Source organism: Microcaecilia unicolor, chromosome 8 (assembly GCF_901765095.1).
Source record: "Microcaecilia unicolor chromosome 8, aMicUni1.1, whole genome shotgun sequence".
In the NCBI taxonomy this organism is placed as follows: Eukaryota; Metazoa; Chordata; class Amphibia; order Gymnophiona; family Siphonopidae; genus Microcaecilia; species Microcaecilia unicolor.
This window is the reverse complement of record NC_044038.1, coordinates 30,420,817-30,437,577: the sequence shown is the minus strand read 5'-3', so window position 1 is coordinate 30,437,577 and position 16,761 is coordinate 30,420,817. Positions and strand designations below refer to the sequence as shown.

Sequence of the window (16,761 nt, the reverse complement as noted above, 5' to 3'; positions counted from 1 at the left end):
CCAATTGTGTTCCTGAAACACGGTGAGAAGGGTGCCCAGAGAAACCATCCTGAACTTTTAACCAGGAATTTGTTCAGGGCCCTTAGGTCTAGGATGGGATGCACCCCCCCCCCCCCCAACACACTGTTTTCTTAGACACAAGGAAGAATCTAGAATAGAATCCCAGCCCTTCTTCTCCTGGTGGAATGGGCTCGACTGAATGGGCCTTTAGAAGGGCAGAGAATTCCTCTGCAAGTACTTGCTTGTGATGAGAGCTGAAGTGAGATGCTCTCAGTGGGCAATTTAGTGGTGGTCTACACCAATGCAGGGTGTAACCGAGGGACTATTTGGCGAACCCACCGGTTGGAGGTTCCAAGGGGCCACCTTACTTGGTTGGGGGGGGGGGGGGGGGATTAGCCTCCCTCTGACTGGTAGGTTGTCCGGGACAGTCACCAACTGCAGCTATGCTCTGCTGGAGTCAGTCTAAAGCTTGTCCACAGCTTTGACTGGGGAGCTGGCTGGGCTGGTGAGGAACGTACCTATGTCTCCGAGAGTAGTAGAGACTTCTTCTTCGACTTGCCCAAAAACCTCCTAGATGAGGAAGGAAGGTGCAGATGATGTCCAGCGGGCGAGAGTGTCAATGGTGTCAGTGTGTTTCTTGATTAGGTCAGCGACTTCCACCTTGTCTCCAAAACAATTATCTCCCCAGCAAGTGTCATCTACCAACCTCTGCTGGACTGTCAGGTCCAAGCCATAAAAGTCTGCACATCGCTATACTCTGGGCAGATATCCTGGACTCCACATCAAAGGTGTCATAGGCCCCTAACCAAAACCTTTCTACATGTCTTCCACTGTCAAAGAGATTTGGCCTGTTCCTGTGTGAGAGAATCCGCCAAATCAAGCATACTATGCACCAAGTTCTGCAAGTATAGGCTAGTGTAGAGCTGGTAACACTGAATACAGGAGATGAGCGTAGATGCCCAATACATCTTCTGCGCCAAAGAATCCAGGGTTCTAGCTTCTCTGCCAGGGGGCACCGAAATATAGCCTCTAAAACTCCTAGCTCTTTTGAGAGAGGATTCCACCACCAAGGAATTATGAGGCAACAGAGGCACGTTAAAACCTGGGGAGCTCTGGATCAGATACATGGTGTATCTTTTTGGGCAAGACAGGGACTGACAGAGGGATACCCAGTTCACCTTAACATCTTTCACAATCCGGTGAACAGGGACCATCACAGGCTCTCTAGGAGGAGATTTGTAGTTCATAACCTCGAACATCTCAGCCCTGAGCTTGTCCTTCGTCTCCAAACTAATGGGAATAGCAACTGCTATTTCCTACACAAAACCTGGGAAGGAAAGGTACTCAGGTGGAGACTTCCTCCTTTCCTCTGGAGGGGAGGGGTCAGATGGGATATCATATGAGGACTACTCTGAGAAGTACTGTGGATCCTCATTAGATTCCCATGAGTATTGCTCATTGGTGTCGGCAAAAAATTCCTCATGGGAGGACCACGACTGAGAAACCATGTCCATGTTAAGGTATCGGTTCAATCCTCGACTACGGTGAAGCTTCCTCCACAGACATCGAGGGTGTGCCAACACAGGTGGCTGTCAACACCAGTGCTGCACTTAACACCGGCATCTGAGACCTCATTGCAGGCTGAGGGCCTTACGAGCAGCAAGAGGCACGACTGATGTAAGCACCCCAGATGCCGATGCACACTGTTGTAAAACCCCCCGCCAAGAACTCAGGGAGCATGGCCCGGATGCGCTCATCGAGGGGGGCCATTGGGAAAAGCTGGGGTGTCGATTCAGAGATAAACTGCTGAACTGCAGGGGTTAAGATCGGAACCTCCTATATGGAGGAGAGCGAGTGGTCCTCCTAGCACAGACACTTCTCGGGGACCGAATCCATCAGTGCCCCGGAGCTCCCGGCAACTTGCGTCAAAGGAATCGATGCAGATGCTTTTTGGCCTTTGCCCGATGCTAGTCATTGATGCTCCTCAGTGCCAACAAGGACGTCAATCGAAATTCCCATGTCACCTCGGGGTCAGGTCCAATGCTGACCTGTTCAGAGGACCCTGCATAGTGGTCAGCAACAAAACAAGTGGAGACCCATTCGATGCACATCCACGTCCAGTGTCTGAGACAGGTCTCTCAGCCACGTTGGATGATGCAACTCCCGACATCGATGCCAACACCAACGACAAGGTTTAGGATCAGGCTCCAAACATTTCTCTCTCTCTCACTCTCTGGCCAGCTGGGTTCTTCTCTTCATACAAAGGCAAAGAACACAGCTAGAAGGGATATGTTTAGGCCCCAAACACTGAAGACACCAAGAATGAGTGCCCTTTCCAGAGATGGCCCTACTGCACTGGCTACAGCGCTTAGTCACTGGGAACTTTCGATTACATGGAAGGGAAAACAGTCGTGGTCAAATCAAATAGCTCGATGGTGACCGAAAAAAGGAGCAAGCACCAGAAAAATAGAGCCTGACCAGAGCTCAGCCCTAAGAGGGCCTACCGAGTGCAGTAAAAACTAAGAAAACTTAAAAGTTGAGAAAAAAATCCAAACAAAGAAAAAAAAAAAAAGGGCAAACCCCCCCCCCCCCCCCCCCCCCATGAAGGGCACACCACCAAAAAAAAAAAAAAAAGAAGCTTACACACCAGATGCTATATGATGAACGTGGGACAATCATGTTCTCTCCTCACTGCAGAAATGGAAAGACCGATGGTCCTGCACACTCGCAGCCGGCAGGCACTCTTGTATCCGCAGTGGTGTCACTGTGCGTGTTCTTAAAGCTGTATTTGCTTGTTTAAGCGCCACACCGGGCAATGTGGATGACATCGCCCACATGTGAGAATATGGTCTGCTTGTCCTCTGACAAAAAGGTCTGAAGTTACTAACAAGGTAAACATGTGGTGAGCAACATGGATTTTCTATCTACTTTTTGGGATCCTGCCAAGTACCTGTGACCTGGATCGGCCACTGCTGAAAACAGAATCCCAAGTCCTTTTGATCTGATCCAGTAGGACTGTTCTTATTCCTTGAACAGTCTTACAATAATATTTTGTGCCCTTGTCTCAAGCCTCTGATGAGGTATGCAGCAGAATTTACATGTTCATAAACAAACTTTAGGGAAGACACTTGGCTGAAACCTGTAGCAGTTAACTATCTGAAAGCACATTGGAGTACTGCCAAGTGTCTTCCCTAAAGTTAGCATGCTGTGGAAGCAGAGTTAACTGTTCTATCTACTGGATGATTCAATACTGCCAGTAACACACAAAAAAAACAAAATCTGAGGTAACTTGAAAAGGAGATCAGAGCCACCAAGTAGCTAGGCAGGAAGGTCAATGCTGCTTCAGTTTCATGCCTCCCTGACAACACAGCTATGAGCTATGTGCAAACTTGCAAAAAAATCCAAACTCCTTTACCCTGGGATTTCCTCATGTCTTTCACTGCTAATGCACGATTTCCATGCTGAATACTGGTGAAATCAGGGGTCACATTGTTAACCCTCAGCTCTTGCCCCAACGACTTCCGACCATAAGCATTTTCACCAGATCCTCCATTGGCATTGTACCCATCTGTAGGAAATGAAACATATATAATGCCACTCAGTTGCATTATAGATACAACTTGAAAAGTAGTACATTTTATCTGCTACTAACAAAAAGAATAATCCCCTATCAAGTAATAAGAAATCATAGCTTTCCACTACACCCAATTGTTTGCATTACACCATGTTCAAACTAGATTACCATGAAAATGAAGTGCTATTCAATCATTTTGGAGAACATAATACCATTTAAAAGACAGAAATAATAGTTTCACTTTGGAAAACAAGTTTTCAATATTGTTTACTACTAAATGTACCAGCTAAAAGCATGAACTATATTAAATATATAGTCAATAAAAAACATTTCAACTTACAGTGAAGTAACTTTCTACTGATACTTAAAATGAATCATGGAACGCACGATAGCCTAAGGAAAATGTACTAAGCATACTGTACTATGTTAATGCACAGCACTACCCTTCAAATGCCTGACACAATGGAACATACTACTTATATTACATATAGCAGAAAACAGTCCAGAAGTATAACACAATATGAGACTGAACAATAATATTTGCTCTACATAGCACTGAACATAAGCTGGTAGAACTTTTATTTGGACCTGCCACAGGATAATCAAGATAAAAGCTATTAACTTATCATTCATATATTTTAAACCATTAATTTAATCTGGGCATTTACAGTCCGCTTAACCGTTAAGCTCTAGGTGGAGTATAGTTATGTTAGATAACAGTAAATGGTCTTCTTACATAGATGAGATACACAAATATAAATAACTGGTTACATAATCCTATATAATAAAAAACTCTCCTCCAACATTCTGAAGCTGACTGCATGGCTGAGGCATTCCTGCTCTCTGTATCCATCTCCTGAATTGACATCACGTTCTTCCGGGTTCGTCACAAGCAGAAGTGACCAACCACACGAGGTTTCTCGGCTTCAGAATGTTGGAGGTGCATTCTATTAAATAGGATTGGTCAGTTCCTTGAAGCACAGCCAGAGCTCAGCGTCCTGCACAGTAATGCTCAGACACTAGAGAGAGAGAGGGAGGGGGGCCTGACACCAGAGAGGGTGGGGGGAGGTATCTCTGTCACACACACTCTCTCTCACAGTCAATGTCTTTCTTTCTCTCTCTCACACACACTGTATCACATTCACTCTCAGTGTCACATAGTCACTCACACACTCTCTTGGTCTCATACACTCAGTCTATGTCTCACACACACTCTCTCTCTCACACTCTCTCACATATGCACTTGCACACACTCACTCTCACAGACTCTCTCTCTCTCTCACACACAGTCACTCTCACATACACTCTCTGAAACATACACACTCCGAGGAAAACCTTGCTAGCGCCCGTTTCATTTGTGTCAGAAACGGGCCTTTTTTACTAGTTGGTTCGTAAAATGATGGATTCCAAAATAACTACAAAAAATTGACAAAACAGGTAATAAAAATCTCAAATTGAGCCTTTATTACAAAAATTTCAAATATATGAACCCCATTGTGAACTTCAGAAATTATACACCACCGTCTCAAGCAGTAAAAAAGTTGAAGCACGTCATTACATATATAGTAGAGCCACATTTTGATTAAAATTTGTAACAGATTAAATTTATGTTATCCCCCCCCCCCAGCTTCTTGTAGCTTGGGGAAAGGGGGAACATATCTTTAATCGCAATTACAAATTTTAATCAAAATGCAGCCCTAAACATTTTTAGTAAGTAATGAAAAGATAAGAAATACAAAATACAAATTGAAAAATTACAAATTAAAGACTCTAAAGCAGCATGCAGAATAGCTATAAACAACCTTAGGGCCCTGTTTATTAAACAGCGTAATACGCGCATTAACCATGTATGGGCCTACATGATTAGCGCGCGCTAAGTGTAGGCACGCTAAAAACACTAACGCACCTTAGTCAACAGGGCCCTTAGAGTTTTCAGAGCCTACTTCAGAAATACAGCCCTAATATATATATTAGAAAAAAGCTGTATACTTTTACTATGATTAGTAAGTTATAAAACTGAAGCTATGAAAAATATCAATGAATTTCTGACAAAGCTGAATCATCATGTTTCAAAACCTAGTGACAAAATAAGTTTACATCTGAAGTGTCCTTGCTCCCTTCAAGCTTCACCTATCAATGGCACAGAATTTACTACAAAGTTTATGTAACCCTAGTGTATACTGTATTTTTATCACTACCTTTCTAAATACAAACATAAAAGCCTTGTACCTTCTTCTTCATTCTGTACATTAACGTGGACTCTGATATCATCATGCCTTTGTCGAGAAAACACAGCTGAATTTGAATGGTGTAATCCATAAGAGGCAGAACTGCCCCGTTCTCTGGATGCAGAATATTTTAAATTGTCTTGGTCGGCTGATGCACTGTCAGTTCTACAAAATTCATAAACAGATATATGCATCTAAAAAGAATTTCTAGTTACAGCAAAGCTGACATGTTGATCTTAAGTAACTACAAAAAATTAAGATTTCCCAAATATTTTTCTATTCTTTATAACATTTATTGCATTTAAAGTTTTGAAGGTCCCATCAGTTTAATCATATCTCCTACTATAAATTTAAGTATACTATTATGAACTGTTATGTTGAACACAGAATACTTGGAAATAAGACTTTAAGGACAGGGATTTAGTCATTAAGGTGCACTATTCATTTTAATACCATATAGAATTAGACTTGGGCTATAAATGAGGCCTAGAAATATCAATAGGGCATATTTTGAAGAATCTAGCTGATTAAAAAAAGTTTAGCAGTATCAATCTCATGAAAATATAAAATTGTTTTGATTGTCTGCATCATTCTGTACTCCAGGGAACATAGGAATTACAACTCAGAGCTGGTGACATTCAAGATCCAATTTGGTTTTATTTCCACAGTTCAAAACACTATAAAGGGGCAATCCTCAGTAGGCCACCTACTTGTTAAGTACATACACAATGAAATTGTGTGTATTTCATTGTTAATTTTCAGAGGATTCTATTCAGGTAGCTCCTCTTTGGGGAAAAATCCCCCAAAACAGGAAGCATACTTCACATAGCTGTGTATGCAGGTGCTAAAGGGCTGAGGAGTTAATGCTGTCTTCCTCCCCTGACCCAAATACACCCCATAACATTTTTAACCCAGCTAAAAGTGGGCACATTATAGAAGCCTACAAACACTTTTAGCCAATTAGAAGGGCAAACTTTAGTACGACCAATTAACCCAGATAAAACTGCAACTCACCCAAGTAAATGGTTCTGAAAATCAACCTAGTCTACATCTTTTACCAGTTTATAAAACATTCTGTACAACTCTCTCAACCTCCAAGCCTGTCCCCTATGAGTCAATGTCTCTCTCTATGCCACCTTCAACACTTTCTCCCAGACTTCATTTACTGCGAGATTTCAGTCTCACGACAATGCTGTCTATAGAATACAGGTATCAGAGAGCTGCAAAAACAAGATATATGGCTCTAAATGCTTCTCTCTTGAACCACTAATGAACATTAATATTGCAAAAACCCTTCTATCAGTAGATGCTGTCCTCGCAGCAGTGCCTTTCATTGCCGTGCTACCTTCTGGAGGCATGCTGCATTGCTACCTCTTGCTCTGCCAATAAATACTCTCTGACATACCATATATACTCTGTTTTGAGACTAAAAATGGCCAAAAATGCTGTGACCCATGAATAAGTGAAGGCTCCTCTCCAGCCCTCTCTCCCTCCATGTCCAACACTGCTTCCCCTCCATCCTTTCCCCCCATACAATGTTTCTCTCTCCCACCCCCGATGCGTGATGCAGTTTAAATCTCCCTCCCCTTCGTCTGCCAACCTGTTTGACATCTCAATTCACCTTCCACCACCATGCTAAGCGACCTTTATAGAACTGGCACTTAAACACAGATATTAATAGCATTTACCTTTGGGCGCCATTTATTGAATCCAGCCCTATTCCGCTTATACACACACCCTTACAGAACAGCGCTGAGTTTCACAGCCTCCACTTCACAGCTCAGAAGGAAGGGATCCCCAGAAGCTTAGCCGGTGGTGGGAGGCAGGGCTGGTGGTTGGGAGGCGGGGATAGTGCTGGGCAGACTTATACGGTCTGTGCCAGAGCCGGTGGTGAGAGGTGGAGCTGGTGGTTGGGAGGCGGGGATAGTGCTGGGCAGACTTATACGGTCTGTGCCCTGAAATAGACAGGTACAAATTAAGGTAAGGTATACACAAAAAAATGGCACATGTGAGTTTATCTTGTTGGGCAGACTGGATGGACCGTGCAGGTCTTTTTCTGCCGTCATCTACTATGTTACTATGCTGTATACCTTCAAACTTGTTTTCTATAAAGCAGTGGTAGTGAAGCCTGTGGTCTTGCTCTGGAATGTTGCCTCTGATCCAACTTCCTGTTTCTGCATGGGCAGGACATGTCAGAAAGAGCACTCAGGAGCAGGTCATAGGCAGCCTAAGTATTGCTGCACTATAGAAGACAAGTTTGAAGGTACACGGGGGGGGGGGGGGGGGGATTGAGATGGTAAACTGGAGGTTGACACAAGGAGAGATGCTGGATCACGCTGCTGACAGTGGGAGGGGGTATGATTAATTTTTATTAGCCACTATGGGTAATAGATAAGACAACATTGTTTTTTTTTACATTTTGGAGTTGAAATTTTTTTGATATATACATGGAGTACATCTGGTACTCCATCAGCAGCCAGCATATGTGCTTTTTCCTCTTTTCTTCATTTGGATCAGTTTTTCTTTTTACTATATGAAGATATAAAGAATAGCATTTATATTAATGCTGTATAACATGCTAAGGCACTCATTTTCAAAGCACCCATACTTATAAAGTTACATTGTAATCTATATAACGTTGTAAGACTATGTGCTTTGAAAATTAGCCTCCACGTCTTCAAAAACGCTAACATTATTCAAAGTGGACTGTTTGTTTCAGTGTTTCTCTGTTTAGCATATACCTAAGGACCATTTTGGTAACAACGTGATAAACGAAAGGGAAGCTAGCAGAACCAATAACCCTTCTAGACACAGCACTTGATCTTTGCCAAACCCCTAGGTCCATGAAGAGACTAAGAATCCATGCCCTAGTTTTCTACAGCCAAGGTTGCCAGGCACCAGGAATTTATTTTTTCTTACAGTCACAAAAACAGTCACACATTTAAAGAAATGTGTCAGTAAATCATGAGCAACTGGGCCCCATCTCTAGTATGACCACAGTGTCTGTGTACAGCTGAACTACTCTGGAGTGAAAGAGGAGGCCAGGGTTCAACACACACAAAGACCACCAGAAACAGCAATGCATCTACTTGAATCTGGCTTACCTTAAGCTACTACTAAAAAAACCATGTGCCAAATTCAAATAAAGGCTATGTCTTTATGTACAAAGGGATGAATAGTGTATCACCTGTAAAACATATATAAATACATTAGGCAAGGGCTCAACAAATCCCAGGCGCCAATTCACCATGGCACCTAGAAATTTCATCCTGGCACCCGGGATTTCATACTTCCTTAGGTTTTGTTTTTTGTTTTGGGGGGGGGGGGGCATTCCTCAGCACTGCCTCAAACTCCTCTCCCCCTGCATGGAGATTGGCTCTGCATATACTTGCGCTGCACAGTGCAGGGGGTTCAGGAAGGGATTTGACACAGTGAGACTTCCAACTTTCTGCATCATGCAGCTCAAGTATATGCAGAGCCCAATCGCTGTGCAGTGTGACAGAAGAAGTCTGAGACAGCAAGGGGCACATGAGAGAGACACAGGGAAGGCAAGAGAGACACAGATAGACTGGATGAAGGATGGGAAGGGTGTATGAGAGAGAAACTGATGGTGACCCAGGCTATGGCGATAGGCAAAACAAAACAAAGAGGCAATTGCCTCTTTGCTTCACCTATCTAGAGGGTGACAGCTGACAGCATGCTTTGGGAAGAAAGAATATTAAAGCTTTGCAGCTGATTAGCAGAGGCACCTTAATGAACTGATTTACTAAAGTTTCTTTGCCCAAAGGCACAAAACTGGGGGGAAAAAATCTTGCTAAGTCAATTTCTAAAGGAGGTACTGCTAATCTGGGAGGGGATTCCACCCCTCCAAAAAAAAAAAATTCACTGGGGACAATTTTGGAAGGGTGGAAAAGAAGTGAGAAAGGTCTCAGACACTGGCTCCTAGATTTAATGAAAATTTTTAAAGGCCTGCATTAGGTTACTTGTAAAATATCTGTCCGACTATCAAAAAGATGCTAGGCTGTATAGAGAGAGGTGTGACCAGCAAGAAGAAAGGAGGTGTTGATGCCCCTGTATAAGTCGTTGGCGAGGCCCCACCTGGAGTACTGTGTTCAGTTTTGGAGGCCGTATCTTGCTAAGGATGTAAAAAGAATTGAAGCGGTGCAAAGAAAAGCTACAAAAATGGTATGGGATTTGCGTTACAAGACGTATGAGGAGAGACTTGCTGACCTGAACATGTATACCCTGGAGGAAAGGAGAAACAGGGGTGATGTGATACAGATGTTCAAATATTTGAAAGGTATTAATCCGCAAACAAACCTTTTCCGTAGATGGGAAGACGGTAGAACTAGAGGACATGAAATGAGATTGAAGGGGGGCAGACAAGAAAAATATCAGCAAGTATTTTTTCACGGAGAGAGTGGTGGATACTTGGAATGCCCTCCTGCGGGAGGTGGTAACAGAATTCAAAAATGTGTGGGATAAACAAAGAAATCCTGTTCAGAAAGAATGGATCCTCAGAAGCTTAGCGGAAATTGGGTGGCAGAGCCGGTGGTGGGAGGCGGGGCAAATGGCAGTTACAAATCAAGGTCAGCTATACACATAAAGTAGCAAATACAAGTTTATCTTGTTGGGCAGACTGGATGGACCGTACAGGTCTTTCTCTGCCGTCATCCTCTATGTTACTATGTAACTGGCAACCCTGGTTGTACCCTTATCTTTTACTTTAGAATACAGCACTAATTAAGTACAGAATACATTCATAGCTCTTCTGATGAAGGCTGCAAGACTTAAGGCAAAGTTACCTGCTGCCATGCTTCTGCTAAACATAGTAGCTGCTCAAATCAAGTATATAATTTTTAAAAGGTGCAACACCAACAGTGTCTGTTCCGACGGAAAAAAAATGTTTTATTTGTTAAATGACGACAAATTAGGAATATTCCTTGTCAGTAACACTAATAAGTGGGACAATATTTCTACAATGGATGAAAAAAAAAAATCATCCATCTATGTCCAGAAGTAATTTAAAAAATCTAGGTACTACAAGTATGATCCTCATGCATTGGTAAGCAAGCACAAAATAGTTAACTTCCGGATAAACTCAAGAAAGTCATAATCCTCACATCTCATTATTAATCTCTCTACCAAACTACCAGAAACTGGTGGCAATGATACTGAGAAAAAAATATAATTCACAATACAAAATATTGGTCCCTTCATGTAATTTTTAAATGAAGAATCTGAGAATTAACATGTGTGTGGAGAATTTAAAAAAATTAACCAATATCATTTCTACTAAGGCAGTAAAAGGACCCCTGTGTGCTTAAGCTACGGTAAGTGTTAGTGCTCGCTTACTGCAGAACGTGCTGAGGGGTCCTACAATAAAATTCCACTGTGTGCACACAAACCACACTCTAAAAAAAAAAAAAAGAATCACAAATGTTTCTTTGGGGGGGGGGGGGGGGGGGTTTGAGCATCTGGGGCTGTAAGAGGGCATGACAGCACGAATTAGTAAGCACAGCCACATTACCCCATGCTGATTAGTACATGAGCTCTAATTTTTGTTAATGCACTAAAGGCAACATTAGCACATGGCTGTTAATTGGAAAAATTGCCAAAACAAAGGAGTGGGGGTGGACCAAGTAATCTTGTCAGCCAAAGATGGGTTGAAGTAACTTTATTTAGCACCAGACTTGTATGTGATCCACCCCCACTTCTTTATCTTGGCTGTTGGTTTACACTGTGGAGGTTTTCCTACCCTAACCTGTTGGTTGTTAATTGGAAAAATTGGCCATTTTCTGGCTGCGGTAAAACTGGCCTTGGCATGTGGGAAAGACCCGCGTAAGGCATGCTAAGGCCACATTTTACCACAGCTTAGTAAAAGCATCCCTTAGACCTCATGCCCGTACAGGCAAAAAATAATTTTGATTGAAAGTTTTGTGTTTCTTCCCCCCCCCCCCCCCCCAGTTAATGGCACAATAGCAGCTTTGCCACGACATATTTTCAGGTCTGCATTGGAGCTTCAGAGGCCAGCAACGGATGAAGAGTTTACATCAGCCTCTTCCCAACTGGAAGAAATCTAACCAAACAACTGTTTGATCCAGGCTGCACAAGTTCTGGATTCTAAAAAAAAAAAAAAAAGGGACTGCCAGCAACACTCCACTTTGGAACTGGTACTAAACTGGCTAGCAGGACCCTTCACTCAGTTATAATACCTTGCAACTTTCAAGTCACTTCTCAGAATCTTCTCATTAGTAATATGGTCAGGATAGGTGATGCCAAGAATTATTTGCAGACACCATTGATGGAATACATTCAGTTTTCATTTTCTCTGAAGTAATTTTCCATGCTTTTCAAGCAGATTGCAATTAGCAGGAGGAGAATAGCTTTGTAGAGCTAATTTTCATCAGTGTTGATTGTTCTTGCCCTTATTTGATGTATCCGCTGAAATACTGATGCTACCTTGACAAGCCTCCCTCTCAGCAGTACCATCACTGGACATAATGCTGCCAAGATAGGTGAAGTTAATTATTTGTGTACAGGCTTGACCACCAACTTGCGTGATCTTGGTCTTTTAATTGCTGATTCTCAGTCCCATCTTCCCAGATAATTATCGACATACAAAAAATCACAATGCAATGGAAATCAACAGGTGGTAAGAGAAAAAAAAAGGACCTATCATTGCACATTCTTGATCTTCAGTATTTGAGTGCCAACTGGCCAATCATACACACTAGAGAATACTTGCTGCCTGATGTGTCAAAGTGCACAGGTGGACCCAACTCTAAGTAAGTTTAAGTTTATAGGTCAAATACATCCAAAACAATGACAACTACATAATTTTATCTTTCTGCATTAGTTTTCAAAACAATATCTTGTGTTAAAGTCTCTTATAGGTGTTTATTTATAAAAATGTATATACTGCCTTCTCATTCCATAGGTGATCAACAACAGTGTACAATAATACTTTAAACAACCGAATTTTAACCCACTTTTCTATTTGCTCCTCAAAAGTGACCGTTTCCTCTATGCTAATTCACCACACAAAAAGTTGGAAACAGGAAGGGAATATCAAAATTAGTCAACTGTTTTAGCTCCTGGTAGATTAACCCATCATTCTTTCTTACAAAATCTCTTGTCTGCCCAGTAACTGATAATCCTGGCTATATTTTAAGTGGACTGTACCTCTCTGGGCTTTGAGCCAAGTATACAGGTCAACTGTAATGAATTATCATAAATGTCAAAGCCAAAAATGTATCATGACAGTTTTATACATATGTCAAAAGCATCTCATCAAAACATGCTACTTTATAGCAAAGCTGCACCTTCTATGCATCAAAATAAAGTGGTCAAAATGAACTTTACCAGGATCAGTTTAAGGGTACCAAGGTACGGCACTGGCTATTGCACGGCAAGACAGCAGTACCACCGGGCGTGGCAGAAACCCTGCGGTAGTTTTGGTTTTGCCGCACACTGTTTCCAGAACTAGAAAATAATCTTATTTTTTAGTGCAAGAGGCAAGGAGTAGGTGTTCCTGATGCTAATCAGGACGCGCGGGCACATTGCAGAACGTTGCCAGAGAACTGCACAAGTAGCACGTGAGCTCTTACCACCTATTAAATAGGAGGTGGTAAGGGCGTCAGTCAATGGCCGCACACTAATTTGGAAATTAGTGTATGGCCATTAATAGAAATACATTTAAATCTGGCCATTTTCAAGCAATGCTAAAAGTGGCCAAAATGCACCAGAAACCCACGAACTATAACTACCGCCGGCCACTTTTTAGCACAGCTTAGTAAAAGGACTGCTAAATTTGTGAAGGTCTTTTATGTCCCTCTGCACTTTCCATGAACACTTATACACAGCCTAATTGGAGTAATCATACATTATTACACACTTTAAAAACTCTAGTACCATAAAGAGTGGCACTTTATTTTGCCTAAAACTGATGCAATGAATGAACATTTTGATTACTTTTATAAGACTCAGATTTGTTTTCCTGTTTTTTTTTCTCACCACAATGAAGGGAATCCCCATGCCAAATACAGTTGTATTAAATGAAAGCTAATCAAAAAATGTATTTAGTCCAATAAAAAAGGTATCTTCTTTTCTTTTTTATTTCTGTTTACCAACACAGCTACTTAAAAAAAAAAAGTGAAAATAGGATACAACTCATCTGATTTTTTTTATGAAAGTGTATGAGAAAGATTGCATTTGTAACACTAATCAATAGGAGAGAATCAAGATTCAGGCCTGCCTTTCCATAAATGATGAAAGGTAACAAATACACTGAGCTACAGGAAAAAAAACCCTGCAAACTTAATTTAACACATAACAGTTAATCAAAAGCATATAGTAATACTTCATATATCTACTTCTAAAAGCTTGCACAGTATGCAATGGATGCAGTTTTACTACTACAGTACATATAAAAATTGTACAACTCCCATGACTAAACGCTAAGGTGCTCATTTTCAACACACAGCCTTACAAGGTTGCACAGAGGCGTATCTCCAAAACTTACAAAGTTACATATTTATCTTATCTTGCATTTTGCTAACACCCTTTTCAGTAGCAGCTCAAGGTGAGTTAATTCAGGTGCACTAGGTAGTAGCCTATGCAACTTTGTAAGTCTTAGTGCTGTGAAAATGAGCCCCCCCATAGTAACCTATGGAACTTTGTAAGTCTATGTGTTTTGAAAATGAGCCTTTAGATCTCTTGTACAGGGTAAAAAGGCACAAGTGTGCCTTCATAAATCTTACAGAATAGGGAAAAAAAATCCTCATGCAATACAAAAAAAAGCTGAAAATAAAATACACACAAAATGATGGCATACATGACTTATTGGTATATTAACAGGTTAAAATCTATCATATGTAAGTCCATTGTATAATTCTTTAGATCAATTCCCCTTTACTCAAAGCAAAATTTGTACTTTAAGCAACCTGGGTATGTCTGTTTATAGAGAAGTAATACAATATTTCAACTCAATCTGAAAGTGACATTTTCAAGTACAGAAACCAATATTAGCTATTTGGATGGCAAACTATAACACAGCAAGATACTAACTGCTTAAAACGTCAAAACAAAACTCTTCAATTATAACTTTACTGTACTATGGATGTGCACTTTCCTGACGTAAGAGAAAGTATCTCAAACTCACTGGTGATTTGCAGGCCAAAGCTGGCAAATAAAGTCAGTTTTGTGAGACACGTCATTTGAACAGCTACTTCTTTTTATGTGATCGTATCTTCATTAGCACGAACTTTGAAAGACAAAACGCACAAGCTTAAAATTTATAAGGTAAATTAAGTTTTAGCGATACCTTTACAAGCCTGTTAAAATAACACCATGCGGCCTCTTGTCTCGCCACAAATCCACTCCAAATGTAAACTAATCGGTCATAGACTAGGCGCCTCAATCTGATCACGATTTATATTAAAACACATTTTACATCTTCTGACAAATACAGAAGGTGCACCTGCACAGATCTGAAGAAAAAATTTATAACTAAAATAAGTCGATACTGGCATCCAAAATTAAGGCTACCTTCCTTTTCCATGATAAAACAAAACCATACGTTAAAAAAAAAAAGCAAACCAATGAGAACTTTCCCACCAACACGACAACAGATATATTAGTTTGGTTTTTGGAAGAAGGGGGCTCGATTTTGAGAACATTTCTCCTGGAAGTGAAAGGCCAATGCGTTTCCAATTCCACCCACTCTGTAAAAACCCGAGTAGGCCTTAAATTAGTGGCTAAAAACACCCAGCCACTTCCTATGGAACGGGGGGGGGGGGGGCATTTTAATCGCCGAAATCAATTGCAGTCACCCTCAATTCGGCCTGAAGCAGTGGCGTAACGCCGGCATATAAGATCCCCCTTTGGGATACAGCAATACCCAGGAAGCAAGTCGCCCCTCCATCGCCTTGCGGCCTCCAAGCATCCGCCTTTATTTGCTCCGGCCACACAGCTCGAGGCCTAGGCCTTTCCCCTTCACCCCCCCCCCACATTCAGCAGGAAAACGCAACCCACCTGGGTTGCCAGTCATTCCAGTTCCTGTGATACTGTTTGGTGCTCCCGCTCAGCCGAGACCCGGGGGTTCTGCGGCTCATTACCTTCTCCGAGACGGCATGGCCAGTACCCAAACCTGAGAGTCAGAAACCATACACGGAAATAATTCTGCTTAGAAATTTACATTAAAAACAAACAAAAAAAAACATTCGTGAAGACTGACGGGAGAAGGGGAGCAGGAGGAGGGTAAGAAGGGAATCCTGGGAGTTTTTATGGTCTTCAGTCGCGCTCGCCAAAGACACAGACAGAACTTCCGTCTCCCCTCAGCGGCCAGCTGCCTCTTCCGTGCAGTCTCTCTGCTCCTGCCACCCGCTGCAGAAAGGCATGCTGGGATAGTGGCCGCGAGCTCGGTTGCTTGCTTTGCTTGCCTTTAGATGCGTACTAGGCCTGCTGGGGACCGGGGTTCAGATGGAGAGTATGAGCTAGCGTTTTGCTGGTCCGCCGCGAGAAGCTGTTTCCAAGCGTCGGGTACTACAAGAATTTTGGTTAAAGCGACGCTACCCGAGCTCGCAAAGAAGTCGAGACTGTCTTTCATTCAGTACTCGAGTTGAGGATGAGCTGGTGTTTGATATTCAGGATCCCCCCCCCCCCCCCCCAAGTCTATCTGTGAGCTATGCCTTCTGCAGCTGGAAGCAAGCTTGGGGACGGGGACTGCAGGAAAAGATGGCCAGATTGAGACAGTCTGGGTTTTACTTCCATTGTAGAAGGAAAACCCAGACTGACTCAATCTGGCCTCGTTTATCTATGGATCACCCCTTAACGCAGGCCCGGGCTTTGCCTGGACCTTTTGCAGGAAGAGAGCATACCTGCCTGCAAACTTTTTTTTTTTGTTTTACTTTTATTGACCCTTTAAAGGACAATTCTATAAAGGGGCGTCTACTTTCC

General features: G+C 42.1%; 1 protein-coding gene across 4 annotated transcripts in view; it reads right to left on the bottom strand.

The window, feature by feature from the left end:
* Positions 1-16,133, bottom strand: part of SMG1 (SMG1 nonsense mediated mRNA decay associated PI3K related kinase) — a 191,035-nt gene extending 174,902 nt beyond the window's left edge. For 2 of the 4 annotated variants that reach the window (XM_030212828.1, XM_030212829.1), the window contains exons 1-3: positions 15,838-16,133; positions 5,804-5,967; positions 3,416-3,568 (exon numbers count right to left, since the gene is read on the bottom strand). In XM_030212828.1, the coding sequence (XP_030068688.1) occupies positions 3,416-3,568; positions 5,804-5,967; positions 15,838-15,917 (397 nt within the window). In that variant the 5' untranslated portion in view covers positions 15,918-16,133. Of the gene's footprint in view, positions 1-3,415; positions 3,569-5,803; positions 5,968-7,490; positions 7,509-15,837 lie in introns of those variants that run through there. The other 2 variants (XM_030212831.1, XM_030212830.1) reach the window with 2 other exon arrangements.
* Between the last annotated feature and the right edge of the window lie 628 nt (positions 16,134-16,761).